General features: G+C 44.0%; 1 protein-coding gene across 1 annotated transcript in view; it reads right to left on the bottom strand.

Annotated features, from left to right (window-relative positions):
* LOC132533989 (NADP-dependent malic enzyme, mitochondrial-like) overlaps positions 1-16,830 on the bottom strand; it is a 205,211-nt gene that overhangs the window by 89,930 nt on the left and 98,451 nt on the right. The window contains exon 8 of the mRNA XM_060177415.1: positions 15,882-15,979. Within this exon, the coding sequence (XP_060033398.1) occupies positions 15,882-15,979 (98 nt within the window). The remainder of the gene's footprint in view (positions 1-15,881; positions 15,980-16,830) is intronic.

The raw sequence follows: 16,830 nt of genomic DNA, 5'->3' as shown, positions 1-16,830 counted from the left end.
AATTCAAAGTCTTTTCTGGCTCCAGATAAACATTTGTAGCATTTTTTCTATTCCCTTTAAAAATGTGATTGACATCTTGATTGGAATAGAATTAAATTTGTGTATGGCTCTGGGTAGTATATTCATTTTGATGATGCTAATTCTTCCAACCCATGAACATGGAATATCTTTCCACATCTTTGTGTCTTTTTCAATATCCTTGAGTAGTGACTCATAATTTTCAGTATACAAGTCTTTCACTTCTTTGGTTAGGTTTATTCCTAGATATTTTATTGCTTTTGTTGCTATAGTAAAAGGAATTGACTTCTGGATTTAAACTTCTCCTAACTTAGTGTTTGCATAGAGGAATGCCACTGACTTTTGAATGTTAATTTGGTAGCCTGATACCTTACTGTATTGCATGATAACATCTGAAAGCTTGTTGCATTCCTTAGGTTTTTCTTTTTTTTTAGTTTTTTTCTTTTTTTTAAATTTTTTAACATTTATTTTATTTATTCCCTTTTGTTACCCTTGTTTTATTGTTGTAGATATTATTGTTGTTGTTGTTGTTGTTGTTGTTGGATAGGATAGAGAGAAATGGAGAGAGGAGGGGAAGACAGAGAGGAGGAGAGAAAGATAGACACCTGCAGACTTGCTTCACTGCCTGTGAAGCGACTCCCCTGCAGGTGGGGAGCCAGGGTTCGAACCAGGATCCTTATGCCGGTCCTTGTGCTTTGCGTCACCTGCGCTTAACCCACTGCGCTACAGCCCGACTCCCTAGTTTTTTCCTTTTAATATTTATTTATTCCCCTTTGTTGCCCTTGTTTTATTGTTGTAGTTATTATTGTTGTAGTTATTAATGACGTTGTTGTTGAATAGGACAGAGAGAAATGGAGAGAGGAAAGGAAGACAAAAGGGGGGGAGAAAGATAGACACCTGCAGACCTGCTTCACCACCTGTGAAAAGTCTCCCCTGCAGGTGTGGAGCCGTGGACATGAATCGAGATCTGTATGCTGGTTCTTGTCCTTTGTGCCACGTGAGCTTAACCCGCTGCACTACTGCCCAACTCCCTGGTTAGGTTTTTCTATTTATACTCTCATGACTTCCACAAATAGGGAGAGTTTCACTGTTTCTCTTCTAATATGCATGCCTTTAATTCCTTGTTCCTGCCTGATTGCCATAACAAGAACTTCCAACAGTATGTTGAATAGTACTGGTGATAGTGGGCAGATTCCATTGCACTTGATGATGACAGGACTTGGGACCTGGTGGTGTCTCATCTAGAAGAGTACACATTCTGCCATTTGCAAAGACTGAGTTCAAGGTCCTCACCTGCAATGGAGATGTTTGATAAGTAGTAGAACAGTTTTGCAGGTGCCTCTCCTGCTCTCTGTTTCCATCTAGTTCACACATTCTATCAAAGAAAGGACTGCCCAAAATAGTGGAGCATCAGGACACCAAGCCCCACATAATATAGTAGTAAATACAGAAGGAATGAAGGGAGGGAAGGAAAAAGGGAGCAAGGGAGGAAGACAGAGAGAGACTAGCTTTATGGAGGAAGGAACTACCTCCATTTGGGGGAGTCTTTCTCACAGCAGTTTCTTTCACTGCTCTCCTAACCTGCTCCCTGACCCAAATGCTCAGCCTCAGGCCAAGAGCAACTAAACACTCTCTTTCCTCAGGAAATGGAAATGAGAGATATGTTCATCCCAGGCTGAGCTGTAGGAGAATGGCAGGTATGAGTATAGGGAAGGCTTTTCATGATGGCCTAGCCCTGCTTCCAGTTTGGGACCCCACACTCCTGACCCTGGGTCCTGGGTTCCCAACCTACTGATGATAAACCTACACTGGGATGGGTTCCTGCTTCAGACTGGCCCCTTCTTCCTCTACTAACACCACTGACCACAAAGCCAAAGGCCATGGAGCTGATTGACAACTGTTTCTGGCCACGAAGGCTGTCCTGACGCTAAGCATGGTGGCGATGAAGGGCTGCGTGGAGACCCCAGTTGGCTGGCTGAGATGTGCTGAAGCACTAGCTGTGCTGCCCCAACCTTCCCCACTGGAGTCTCCCTGCAAGTCCACCAAAACTCATTCTTGTTTGAGTTGCAGCAGTTCTATTTGCTCCAAGACTTCCTGGCTTTGTTGCTCTTTCTTGATCAGTTCACAATTGGCATCTTGTATTAGCAGATTCTGAGAATAGTCTTCTTGTTTTTGTAGAGATGACAGCAGCATTGGTGATCGGTCTTCAAAGATATATAAATTCTAGGATAAAAGAGGGGCAGTTCATTTCTTTGATTTAAGCAAGAAAACAACTGATAGGCTAGTAAAATAGCTGGCTTTTATAGTGGCTTCTTTGTCATTGGTGAGAATTGGGTTTCAGATCCGTCCCCTCCACACTGAAGGAAGCCTCAGTACTCTGGTTGCGTTCTCTATCTATCTAAAAGAAAAAATAATAATGTTTATATGTGCCAATGAAGCAGCTACATGTTGAGCTCACCTGCTCAAATGTGACTCTGAGAAAAACTGATCAGAGGTCATAGTTCTTTTTTTTTTCTTCCCTATGGTGTGTGTGTGTGTGTGTGTGTGTATGTGTGTGCGTGTGTGTGTTCATGTGTGTCTGTGCCTGTACGTGTGTGTGTGTGTGTGTGTGTGTGTGTGTGTGATCAAACCTCAAGTCCACAGGTGTGCAACCACAGAGTCTTCCACTAAGCTCTACCGCTGGCCCAAAGCCCTGCATGTTGAACAAAGGCAATACTCTGGACTATCTAGTATGTCCAGAATTGTCAGTTTAACTAGATAATGGTTTGAAAATAGGACAATTTAGGCAAATAAAAAAAGAAGCCATAGTGACTAAAAACATGAAAATGATGGTCAAACATCTGAAATGAGTTTTCTTGCACCTTCTGCACCTACAGCTCACCTGAGGGTCTTACTCAGGTGGAGACCTCAGTTCTGGGGGTGCGGGAGGGGCCCAAGATTCTATGGAATGATTTCCCACCCAGAGAGGAAGTGTCACTCTTGTAAAGCCCACTGGCATCCCTTCAATCTTCCCTCCAGAGGGTGGGTTCAAACATTCCCAGACAGGGTTATATGCAAGAGAGAGGCAGAAACAACTCTTATGTAAAAGTGGCATTTCTGGTTCCTGTGTGCTTTCTTTTTTTTTTATTATTTTTTTAATATTTATTTTATTTATTTATTCCCTTTTGTTGCCCTCTTTGTTTTATTGTTGTAGTTATTATTGTTGTTGTTGGATAGGACAGAGAGAAATAGAGAGAGGAGGGGAAGACAGAGAGGAGGAGAGAAAGATAGACACCTGCAGACCTGCTTCACCGCCTGTGAAGCGACTCCCATGCAGGTGGGGAGCCGGGGTTCGAACCGGGATACTTATGCCGGTCCTTGTGCTTTGTGTCACCTGCACTTAATCCGCTGACCTACAGCCCGACTCCCTCCTGTGTGCTTTCACAGCATCTGGGATTCCAAGGTTTTTAGCTGCATTCTTCATGAACTGTTTTATTTATTTATTTATTTTTTTTACTGTAGCCCAACATTACAGGGAAAATAAAATAAATAAAAAATTAATGAATAAATAAAACACATGCTGGAAATGTAGTTCTTTTGTGGACTACTAGTCTTTCTCTCTACAAAGGCTTTGTTTCATAGGAGTCCAAATTATGAGCTTTTCTGTTTTTTTGTTTTTTTCCTAGCTGAGAAGAGGTTTTTCAGTCAAGGCATTTGTTTTTCAAACATAAGGTCTGGCTCAAGCAAGCCAAGCAGAATGGCACCTGAAAATGTGTGACTGTCTATGTTCTTCCCTGCACTCATGCAACAGAGTAGAGTAAACCCTCCATTCATCCTCCAAACCCCTCCCCAATGCATTTATATAAGCTGTGAAGAGATCAGAAAGTAGCATCAGCTCCAAAATGTAGTGCATCAAACATGCCTTTAGTCTTTTCCTGGAAACCAGGTTATGACCCAAACTTCATTCTCACATGAAATGCATGATTTGGCACACTGCCAGGCAGACATGCGCGGGACATCTGCAGTGGCCTTGTCTTGTCTGCTGCCCCCACTGCACCCCCTCTCAGTCAAAGCATTGCACTACCTGGTTCTTGAACACAGCGTCCTTGTCTTCATTATCTGGTATCTCCATAGAATCTTCTTGGTCTCTGGATCCTTTTTTTATGTTTCCTCTCAGCAGTACAGCAGACTGTTGGCCTTGGCACGATGCATGCACCCATAGCACAGCTCCTACAATGACACCAAGGGTCTGCTCTTACGTTTTTCTTTCTTACCTTCAGAATTCTTCCTGTGCTCTCCCAAGACTGGATTACTCCAGGACTGTGTTTGATAAAAAGATGTATGAACAACGATCAGCACAGTGCGTTTGATAGGCTGAGACCTCCGGTTGCAGGAGTGGCCACAATTCTGCTTGAAGTTCAGGGTCTATGTCAACTGAGACTCCTTGTTCTCCCAGCCCTATTTGTGTTCAGTGGCAGACACCCCATCCTTTGCTTGTCTTGAGAGACCAGTACCTGTTCTGCTTTCTCAGGATCCTTACAAGTTGTAGTCTCAGAGGTCTTAGGTTCTGTTTTGGTGTTCTTTGATGGACTGTTGTATGCTATAGGAAAACAACAACTATACAATTTCACATCTAGAGTAATGATCATCTTAGAAGCAAATATAGCCAATGGAAGTTGTCTCAGTGGTTCTTTTCTGGGATCTGCATTGCAGAGGTTAGGGATCTATGTGTCTGATAAGCCTGGACTTCAATCCCAGCATGCTTGCTTACAATTGACTTTTGAGCATTACAGACAACACTGTCTCAGGCATAGGAAATGCAGTGAGCACACACACACTCTGCCTGTGGAATTAACATTCTAAAGCAAAGTTACTAAACAAGGTAAGTGAAGTCTCTAGTGTATTTGGAACTGCTGACGACCATGCAGCCCTAGCTTCCTCCTGAGAGACTGTGAGCCCTGGACATCCCTACTGTCCTCATTTTGGAGCACAAATGCTGGGACACTATAGGAAGGCATGAATGGAAATATCTAATATTCCGAAATCAAGATACAACTCAAAGTACATTTAGTATAGTGTGGACTCCCCCCCCCCAAAAAAAAAAAACAGCCTGTTACCTTTTGGTTCTTGTTTTTGTAAAGACAGACTTATGAAGCTCCAATGTGATAAACAATGTTACAGGTGCAATATTTCCAGAGGCTGCGATGGGTTTTTAACCTAGAAGTCTAGGTAGAAAGTTGACTGCAGAATTAAGAGAGAGAGAGAGTTGGTTTCCTTACAATCTTTTTATTTGAGGCTTTAGAGGTCCTATAGATACACTGAAGAGAGAATAATACAATAGGAACCTATAACACATTCTTACTCTACACCAACAGTGCTAAGTGCTTAATATAATGCATAATGGGCCAGGGAAAGAGGATAAGTGGCTATGCAAAATTCTTTTTTGTGTCTGATGCTTTGAGGTGACAGGTCATCGGTGTAGATGAACTTCCTTGAAGAAGTTTCTGGGAGGTCATTGATGTAAATATTAAATAGCATAGGAGCCAGAACAGAGCCCTGGGGGAGGCCACTTGAGACAAGTGTCCATCTGCTAGACTTGTCACCCAGATGCACCCGGAATCTTCTGTTTTGGAGAAGAAACGATATAGTGTTGGCCACCCATGGAGGCAGGCATCTTGAGATCTTGACTAGGAGACCACTGTGCCAGACGGTGTCATAGGCTGCTGTGAGATCAACAAAGACAGCACCCGTCTTTAAATTCTTCGGTAATCCATTTTCAATGTAAGTTGAGAGGGCCAGGGCTTGTTCGCAGGTAGATCTTCCTGGGCGGAAACCAGCTTGGGCGGGTGATAGGAATTTCTCTGTAAGATGAGGAATACGTGACATCTGCTGTGCAACTCAGGCATCAAAGTTCGACATCCTCAAGGAAACACTCACGAAAGACATGTCTCTGATATCTGATTACTGTAAAAAATGGCGACTAATCCCTAGCACTGCAAAAACTGTATCATTTGTTTTCCATGTACACCATGCCTCGGCCTCGCGTGAGCTTAATGTGCAGCTTGGCGATACGAGAATCCGGCATGAAGCCCAGCCAGTCTATCTTGACTTTACTCTCGATCGCACTCTGTCATTTCACAAACATCTCATAAAAACTGCAGCAAAGGTGGGCGCGAGGAATAACATCATTGCAAGACTGGCCAGCTCCTCATGGGGCATGAGCGCTTTCACACTACGATCATCATCTCTGGCATTATGCTATTCCACTGCAGAATACTCTGCCCCAGTATGGTTCCATAGCCCCCATGTCCACTTGGTCGATTCCAAATTATATTCCTCCATGAGGATAATTTCTGGAACCATCCATTCCACCCCAGTTTCATGGCTGCCAGTTCTTAGCAACATCACCCCACCAGATATTTGTCGGGATGCAGCATCATCTAAGTTCATTTCCCACGTATATGCTCGACCGGACCTGCCAGTATATGCGGATATCTTCTCCCACCCTGTCCAACGCTTGACGTCTCGTCACCCAATCTGGTCCCCTATGCCTACACTGAACTTTTCTGTTCCAGTCTCTTGGAAACAGAGTTGGCAGTCAGCTTAGGTAAAGAACAAACACCTCATCACAGACCCCTGCAAGCATCAACCCGGCTTTGACTTAGCACGTTATGATTGGGCCCTCCTCAATCGCTATCAAACAGGCCATGGCTGGTGCACCGCTATGTTCCATCGCTGGGGGGCCAGAGATGACCCGAACTGCCCCTGCGGCTACAGACAGACTATGACCCACACAGTCAACGACTGCCACCTCTCCAGATTCAAAGGAGGTCTCGAAACTTTACATCAGGCTCAACCTGATGCTCTTGACTGCCTTCAGAAGAAGGGCAAACACTAGAAGAAGAAGACGGTGACAGGTTCAGGTCCTGGCAGAGGGGGAGAGATAGAGAGACAGGAAGAGAGAGAGAGAGAGAAATAGGGGAGATAGGAGAGAATGAAAGAAGATTGCATAAATAGCAACTTAAGATAACAAAGAAAATCTCTAAATCCAAGGACCAGTCATCAAAAGGTTGTCTGACAACTTGTAGGTATCTCGAGCACCTTAAAAAAAAAAAAAAAAACTTTGGATTTCTCCATATGCTTCAAGCAAAGTCACATGAGCCACAGACATGAGGACCCTACTATTTTCTATTAAGCCACATAGCTCAGTTTAGAACTACAACTCAAGATATATATAATGGAACATGGTACATTCAGCTCACTTGATGCATTGCTTTTATCTATCTAGGCCATCCTCCTTACCTAGCAGATATCTGAACTTTGACTCTTTTAAGTAGCAGAGAGTCAGCAAAGAGTCTTAGATGAGACTCTCAGGGATTAGAGTTAAGGTGAGATAGAAAATTCCAGAAATCTCCTAGCTGGCTTGTTCCTTAAGTCTATTTCATTCTGTACTTCATGGATATATTCAATTGAATCCTGTTGCTTTTTTACCAAGCTGATTTCTGGGGAGTGACAATTTTGAAGTTAGAACAGAAATATAACAAACTCTGCCAACCACTTTTTCAGAAGAGATCATAATTTTTGGCCAATATGACAAAGTTTGGGGTAACATTTGTCAACCACCCACAAGTGTCTACACTGCTTGGGGAAGAGGATGAAGAGGCACTGCATTACTTGACAAGAGTTGAAGTGGCAGTATTCAAAGATAGTAAATCAGGTAATAGAACAGACTTTTATTTTGTTGAAAACCCTTACTTTGAAAATAAAGTTCTCTTCAAAGAATTTTATCTGAATGAGAGTGGTGATCCTTCTTTTGAAGGATCCACTGAAATCAAATGGAAATCTGGAAAGGATTTGATCAAATGTTCAAGTCAAACACAATATAAAACCAACAGGAAGAGACAGTATGAGGAACCAGAGACCTTCTTCACCTGCTTTATTGACCATTCTCATGCAGATGCAGGTGAGTTAAGAGAGGTCATTAAAGATGATCCACTACAATACTACTTGGTTCCTGATATGGATGATGAATTAGGCGAGGGGGAAGATGATGATGATGATGAAGAAGAAGAAGAAGAAGAAGAAGAGGAAGAAAGATTAGAAGATATGAAGAAGTGGGAGCCTGGTGGTGGTGCACTTGGTTGAGCTCACATGTTACAATGCACAAAGACCTGGGTTCAAGCTCCCAATTCTCACCTGCAGGGGGGAGATCTTCACAAGTGGTGAAGCAGTACTGCAGCTGTCTCTCTGTCTCTCACCCTCTCTATGCCTCCCTTCCCTCTTGATTTCTGACCGTCTCTATCCAATTAACAAATAAAAATAATATTTTTTTTAAAAAGAAGATATGAAGGAGGAGACGAGGATGAAGGAGAAGAAGATGGTGATGAGGGGGAGGAAAGAGAGGAAGATGAAAGAGATGACTAATGAAACACTGATTAATTCCTGCATTTTTAAATTTTCTCCTGTCCCTGGGAGCAAGTTGCAGTCTTTATTTTTTTCTGTTTTTTTCTCTCCCCTTGTACACAATCACCCTGTCTTTGAGGTCTCCTCTCTCATTTATACCATAGTTATCAACTTATTGGGGGGGAGGATACCTTGACAGAATACAGTTGAAAAGAATCTCTATCCTTTTCTGTTCCAAACTAATATTTTTTTTATTTTTTATTTTTTTTATTTAAGAAAGGATTAATTAACAAAACCATAGGGTAGGAGGGGTACAACTCCACACAATTCCCACCACCGAATCTCCATATCCCACCCCCTCCCCTGATAGCTTTCTCACTCTCTATTCCTCTGGGAGCATGGACCCAGGGTCATTGTGGGTAGTAGAAGGTGGAAGGTCTGGCTTCTGTAATTGCTTCCCCGCTGAACATGGGTGTTGACTGGTTGGTCCATACTCCCAGTGTGCCTCTCTCTTTCCCTAGTATGGTGGGCCTCTGGGGAAGTGGAGCTCCAGGCCACATTGGTGGGGTCTTCAGTCCAGGGAAGCCTGGCCGGCATCCTGATGACATCTGGAACCTGGTGACTGAAAAGAGAGTTCACATACAAAGCCAAACAAATTGTTGAGCAATCATGGACCCAAAGCTTGGAATAGTGGAGAGGAAGTGTGAGGGCGATACTCACTGCAAACTCTAGTGTACTTCTGCTTTCAGGTATATATTTTGCAGCAAACTAATATTTTTTTCCACTTAAAACATTTTTAAGAAAACCTTTATCTTTCTGCACTTAGCAGAAAGATAGCTTTGTGTTGTTGTTGTTTTTCAATTTTTTTTATTTATAAAATCAAACACTGATAAAACCATAGGATAATAGGGGTACAACTCCCCCATCCTTTTTCAACAAAAACTTTTGGAATCAATACCACCATGCTCTGTGGGAACAAAGAACAACTTTCTGCTCCCTCAGCTCTGCTACAAGCTGGGGGCTTCTGTGTAGTAGTGCATAGAATTCTAGCTTTTTTCCTCCTTTCTCTCAGATCTTGAATCTATGGCAAAGCAGGCACCTTTTCAGTTTTTGTTTGTTTGCTTGTTTTTGTTTTTGCCTCCAGGGTTATAGCTGGGGCCCATTGCTGGCACTACAAATTGACCGCTCTTGTTGGCCATCTTTTGTCCATTGTTGCTGCTGTTATTCTTGTTATGACTGCTGTTAGACAGGACAGAGAAAAATTGAGAGGAGGGGAAGTTGGAGAGGAGGAGAGAAAAACAGACATCTGCAGACCTGGTTCATGGCTTGCAAAATGACTCCCTCCTCCCCCCCACAGGGAACTGAACTGGGATCATTGTGCACATCCTTGTGCTTCACACTATGTGCGCTTAACCCGGTGCGCTAGCGCCTGGCCCTCATCGTAGTTTTGAATCATCATTCCCAGACTATTCCAGTCTGACTATTCCAGTCTATTTTCAGTCTGAAAATGTAATTCAGGAACTAGGTGGTGACACACCAGTACAGTGCATATGACAGTGCAAAAGGACCTGGGTTCAAGCCTCTGGCCCTTAACTGCTGCAGGGAGGGAAGTGTCATGAGTGATGAAGCAGTGCTGCTGATGCTACTGCTGCGTATGTTAGTGCTGCAGATGTTCCTTCCCTCTCTTCTCTAATTCTCCCTTCCCTCTCAATGTCTGTCTCTATCCAACAAATGAATAATGAAATGAAATAGTAAAGAAGTGAGTGCAGATGTAAAAATAAAAATGCAATTTCATCAAACTTTGAGCTGTGGGAGTATCATAGCCAATGAGCTTTAGCAAAGTTGAACTACCGTTAACTGGAAAAGAAAACCATCATAAAATTCCTTTTCAGAATCCAAATGTTACAAATAATCTTCTCAGTCAAACTGAAAGTCACAGTAGATTAATTCAGAACCTGATGCCAACTGCATTTCTATCAACAGAGCTTCTTGACCCATGACAACTAAGATGATCAGGGCAGGTTAAGAAATGTACACATTGGAAGTTGGGGGATAGCACAGCAGGTTAAGCGTACATGGCACAAAGCACAAGGACCGGTATAAGGATCCCGGTTCAAGCCCCTGGCTCCCCACCTTCAGGGGAATCACTTCACAAGCAGTGAAGCAGGTCTGAAGGTGTCTATCTTCTCTCCCTCTCTCTTTCTCCCACTCCTCTCTCCATTTCTCTCTGTTCTATCCAAACAGTGACACCAATAACAACAACAATAATAACTACAACAATAAAAACAACAAGGGCAACACAAAGAAAAATGAATAAATATTTTTTAAAATCTTAAAAAAAAGAAATATACACATCAAGGGCGGGTAGGTGGCACACTTGGATTACACATGACCATGCACAAGACCCAGGTTCAAGATCTCAGCCCCCAACTGCAGGAGGTGGAGGAGGGAGGAAGCTTTAGGGGTAGTAAGGTGGTGATGCGGGTGTCTTTCTTTTCCCCTCAGAATTTCTCTCGGTCCTATAAAATATAAGAAAACTAAAATAAAGCAAAAGAAAAAAAAAGAAAGCAGACACTGTATTACTGAGTCTCCTTGCATAAACGTTCCTAAAATACTGGTATCTTCCCTTATGTATAAATGGTTCAACAGATGCTGACAGTATACCAGACAGTATACCAGAGGCTATGAATACACATGCTCACACATAACATATACCCATAATTTCATATCAATACTTTAAAAGAAGCATTATTCTTGGAGGATGTTAAACGGAAATGAACTCAACTTCTGTACTTTTTCTGAAAACCTAAATTATTTATTTATTAGTAAGACAGAGGTTAAGGAGGAGGAGAGGGAGACAGAGTGAGAACCAGAGCATCACTCTGGCATGAGATGCCAAGGCTTGAACTCAAAACTTCTTGCATGAGAGTCCAACACAATCACCTCTCAGGTGTACAATGACCTTTTTTTTAAAAAAAGACATACATGGCAGGGGTAGATAGCATAATGGTTATGCAAGGAGACTCATGCTTGAGGCTCTGAAGTCCCAGGTGATCTAAAATAAGTATTTAAGATATCACCGAGTAAATGAAATCTTTAAATAAAAAACAGATTTATAAGTATCCAAGGAGTCTCTAAAACAGCTGACTCAGATAGTACAGAGTTTTGTCATGCTCACGATCCAGGTTCGAGGCCTGGCCCAGCGCACTGTAGGAAGGCGCGCTACTATGGTTCTTAACACCATTCAACAAAAAGGCTGCAACACTGAACAGCAGCAAGAAAGCAGAGCTCTGGGACATTTCCAGGCGTCTTCCAAGGTGGCGAGCCAGGCTGCCTCCAGAGTATTCCTGACCATTTCAGGTGGTGACCTCGCCCCTGTCACACAATCTAGCCCAGTGGGCATCCTCTTTGGGGAACTTACAAGGAGGCCTGCTACCGACCAACACGGGGCAACTGGGGAGATCCTCAGGTCCGGCTTGCCCTGGAGTCCTCCAGGCTACACCCGGCCCGGTAGGTCTACACTGTCTGAGCACCGGGGTCATTAAAAAAACAGGGTCCTCAGACCAGATGAGAACTCCCGACTGCCCGCCGGGTGACAGGAGCTCCAGCAGACGTCTACACTGCCAGCCACGCAGCTTGACCTGGGTGGGAACTGGAGCTCCTGGAGAGGGTGATGAGCAAAGAAAGGCCCAGCCAGGATGCACCTGCAGAGGCCAGGCTTGGGTCCAGACATCCCTGCTCCCCACCCAGCCTGGCGCTCACCACCACCCCCACCCCGCCCTTCCTCACCAGTCTCCCAGCCACTAAGCAGTGAACAAGGTGGAGACCCTGCGCCAACTGTCAGGCAACTGAAACCTTTCATGAGTCGCACATACGCCAGGCCAGGAGGGGAGGAATTCTGTCCAGCAGATGCAGGAGGCTCTAGGGCCCACACTACAGGGCCACCCACTGCATGACCTCTGACCTCCCTCACAACTAGCTACCTGCCCTGGGGACAAGTACTTCAGGGGCATGTGAAAAGCTCTTCCACAATCACCTATAGTGATTTTCTTTGGGCGATGGGAGAGTGCATTGAATTTTGTAAACCACTACTAATCACAGTTTTCAAAAAGGAAAAATAAATGTGCAAGATGGTGTATTATCATGATCGTTGTCGTATAAATAAGGGCCATAAGCCTAAAAAAAAACAACTTGTCAAAAAATCAGTCTTTGTATTTTGTGATCACCTGACTTTTCTTTCCAGATGTTAAGAGAGAGAATCAGACATCTCTTTCTCTCTCAGGTACATGGTAGCTAAACTGAACTCAATAGTTTGTGAAGACAGCTCTACTATTTGTATTCTGAACATAATCTGCTGAGACACTGAAAGTGTCACTCAGAAACAATGGGATGCTCTGGATCTCCCACCCCACCACTACCTTGTATTAAGAAATAAATTAAATATTTTATAAATCCTTTTCAACTTTTTATTTATTTATTATTGAATGCAGTCACAGAAATTGAAAGGGCCAGTGGGGATAAAGAGGGAAAGAAGGGGGTAGGGCAGTAGTGCAGTGGGTTAAGTGTACATGGCACAAAGCATATAAATATCATGGTTCACAGCCCCCAATCCCCACCTCTAGGGGAGTAGCCTTATAAGTGGTGAAGCAGGTATGCAGGTGTATATATTTCTCTCCCTCTTTCTGTCTTCCCCAACTTGCTGTGCTTGCTTCACTGGAGAAAGAGATGAGGAACTCGTGGCAGTGTGATAATACAATTCTTATTGATGCGGACACCCCAGAATCAGGAGCCAGCACAGTGGGTTTAGCCACAAAGAGTTAGCAAAATAGCCATGCTCATGGATTGGAAGAATAAATATCATCAAAATGAATATTCTCCCCAGAGCCATATACAAATTTAATGCAATACCCATCAAAGTTCCACCAAGCTTCTTTAAGAGAATAGAACAAACACTACAATCATTTATCTGGAACGTGAAAACACCTAGAATTGCCAAAACCATCTTGAGGAAAAGAAACAGAAATGGAGGCATCACACTCCCAGACCTTAAACTATATTATAAAGCCATCATCATCAAAACAGCATGGTACTGGAACAAAAATAGGCACACAGACCAGTGGAACAGAATTGAAAGCCCAGAAATAAATCCCAACACCTATGGATATCTAATCTTTGATAAGGGGGCCCAAAGGATTAAATGGAAAAAGGAGGCTCTCTTCAATAAATGGTGCTGGGAAAACTGGGTTGTAACATGCAGAAGAATGAAATTGAACCACTTTATCTCACCAGAAACAAAAATCAACTCCCAATGGATCAAAGACCTAGATGTCAGACCAGAAACAATCAAATACTTCGAGGAAAACATTGGTAAAACACTTTCCCACCTACACCTCAAGGACATCTTTGATGAATCAAACCCAATTGCAAGGAAGACTAAAGCAGAAACAAACCAATGGGACTACATCAAATTGAAAAGCTTCTGCACATCCAAAGAAACTATTAAACAAAAAGAGAGACGCCTCACAGGATGGGAGAAGATCTTCACATGCCATACATCAGACAAGAAACTAATCACCAAAATATATAAAGAGCTCAGCAAAATTAGCACAAAAAAAGCAAATGACCCCATCCAAAAATGGGCAGAGGATATGAACAAAACATTCACTACAGAGGAGATCCAAAAGGCTAACAAACTTATGAAAAACTGCTATAGGTCACTGATTGTCAGAGAAAGGCCACAAATATTCTAAATGGCCAATTAACAAATTGTAATCCTGGGTAACCATGGATAACTCCTCCTTCCTCTTCTCCTACCCTTCTTTCTCTCTCTACTCCTCCTTCAGTCTGGCTTATGATGGTACAGAGGATTGAACCTGGGACTTCAGAGTCTCAGACATGCAAGTCTTTTGCAGAACCACCATGCTATCTTTCCCACTGGGATACAATCTCTTCTAAAGGAGATGTACTGATTTTGGTGGAAGGCATTTCCTCCCCCTCTCTCATGTAGGGTCCATCATTTGTGGCAGTGAGTGATAGGAGAAGAACAGGCTGGGGAAAGGGGAGCAGGTACTGGGGAGGGGGGTGGTCACTGTCCTTGTCTCCTTTTCACAGTTTTGAGGAAGGCCTCTCACCACTGCCTTTGTCTCCTTCCCAGTTGTCCTGCTAGCAGGGACTGGAGGGTTGAGGGTGGACTGGGGGGCTTGAGAAAGGAGGTACCCAACTGAATTGGAGGCACCCACTAAACAACCCCAAATCCCACCCCATCCCTACTAGTTCACCTGCCTCTACCCCATTTAGCACCCCAAACCACCCTATCCCATTCAAGGTCCCCCACCCCAACCACCAACCTTCCACCTTCCCAGTCCACCCTCAGGGCAGCTGGGGACAAGGCACCAAGCTTAAGACTGATGTGGTGTGCTCGCCTAAACCCCTACATTCACCACTCCACCCCACACCATCCTATCAAACCCCCTCCAATTAGTCCAGGATCTCTCCCCCAATCCCCACAACCTGTCCACCCCCAACCTCACAGACCTGGTACCAGCACAGCTGGGGAGGAAGCACCCAGCCTAATTCCGGATTCCCTATTTTTCCTCCCTCTGCCCGCATGTACCACAGAGAGGAAAAACGAAAGAAGAATCTAGAGAATGAGACGATTCTACAGAGATACCACTCTAATCCTAATTTCTTTGCTTTTTCTTTTTGCTCCCTGCCTTTTTAGGTCCATTATGATCTGCATTCACAAGCTATGCATAGTATCTGTCAACCAGCTTCTCCTACACTCTGACATTCCTCTGCAGGTTGGGCCCCCACAAACCTATTCCTACCTTTAACCCCCACCACATGTCGCCCCCATTTAGCAGGAAGCAGCCAGAATGACTTCGGCACCCTATATAACCAAAAAGGTAAGAATGATACAACTGGGACGGCCTGACCATTGAAGGCGCTTGTGGCTAAAAACACTCAGTCATAAGAATGTGGAACCCAGCAATACCAGCTCCTCCCTGGAATGCCTGCTGGAGGCTAGCAGTTTCCTAAACCACAGACCCACCACACTTAATGTCATGGAAAATGCCCACTGAACTCTCACCTAAGTTCCTTGTTCTCCTCACCTATAAGAATCTCCGTCCCTGACCCTGGCTGTGACTCCATGCCCACTCCACCCCACCCTGCATGCCTGGACTGGAGAACCTTGCCCCAGGAGCACACAAATAAAACCCTTGTTGATGATATTCATGGCCTGAATTTTTCTATCAGGTTCCTTTCGCCACCCACCAGACCATACAACCAGTAGACAGCAGACAGGCACTGGTCTCCCCAGACAAGCAAATGATGGGGTGGCTTCACTGAACACACACAGGGCTGTGAGAACAAGGATTCTGAGTTGATGTAGACACTGCACATCAAGCTGAATTGGGGCCACTCCTGCAACCCGAGGAGCTCAGCCTACCAAAATCATCGAGCCTGGCATACCCTCCTACCTATGATGGTTGTGGGCTTCACCTGCTGCACCACCTCCTCCAAGGAGCCCTTCTCAGCATGATCCTGGGCAAAAGTCTCTTTCTCAGGGCTCAGATGACTCCTCCCCTGCAGGAGAGGAAGAAAGCATGTGGCTGTGGGGAACCCGGGCAAAATTGCTGCATTTGAGCCACAGAGTGTACTCTTCGTACTTCTTTCTGAGACACACACACACACACACACACACACACACACACACACACACACACACAGAAGGAGAGCCACCACAGCACCAGAGCTTCTCCAGTACAGTGACACCCTGCCATGTGGTGCTAGGGTTTGAATGTGATTCAAGTGCATGGCAAGGTATCTACCCTGCCCACTGAAATGTATGGCTCTCAGATGCAGGTGTCCATGGTTCTTAAACTTTAATTTTATTATTAGCATTATTGCCAGCAGTGTCATTGTCCAGGATCAGTGGTTACACAACTCAACTGCTCATGGTGGCCACTTTGTTTCTTTCCTCCCTCCCTCCCTCCTCCTTTTCTTATCTTTTCTTTTTTTAAATATTTATTTATTTTCATTTTTGTTGCCCTTGTTATTTTTTATTGTTATAGTATTTATTATTATTGTTGTTGATGTTGTCATTGTTGGATAGGACACAGAGAAATGGAGAGAGGAAGGGTAGACAGAAAGGGGGAGAGAAAGACAAACACCTGCAGACATGCTTCACCACCTGTGAAGCAACTCCTCTGCAGGTGGTGAGCCAGGGGCTCGAAGCATTCTCTTTTCTTTTTTCTCCCTTCTTTTATAGAGACAGAGACTGATAGAAAGGGAATAAGGAGGGACATCTTCAGCCTGTTCTACTATTCGGGAAACTTTTCCTTTGCAGGTCAGGACCAGGCACTTGAACCCAGGTTCTCACAAATGGGAACGTGTGTGTTCTACCAGGTGTGTCAACTCTTAGCCCAG

The sequence above is a fragment of the Erinaceus europaeus genome, chromosome 17 (genome assembly GCF_950295315.1).
Source record: "Erinaceus europaeus chromosome 17, mEriEur2.1, whole genome shotgun sequence".
In the NCBI taxonomy this organism is placed as follows: domain Eukaryota; kingdom Metazoa; phylum Chordata; class Mammalia; order Eulipotyphla; family Erinaceidae; genus Erinaceus; species Erinaceus europaeus.
Note: the sequence above shows the minus strand (reverse complement) of the source record. Positions and strands in the feature narration are given on the sequence as shown.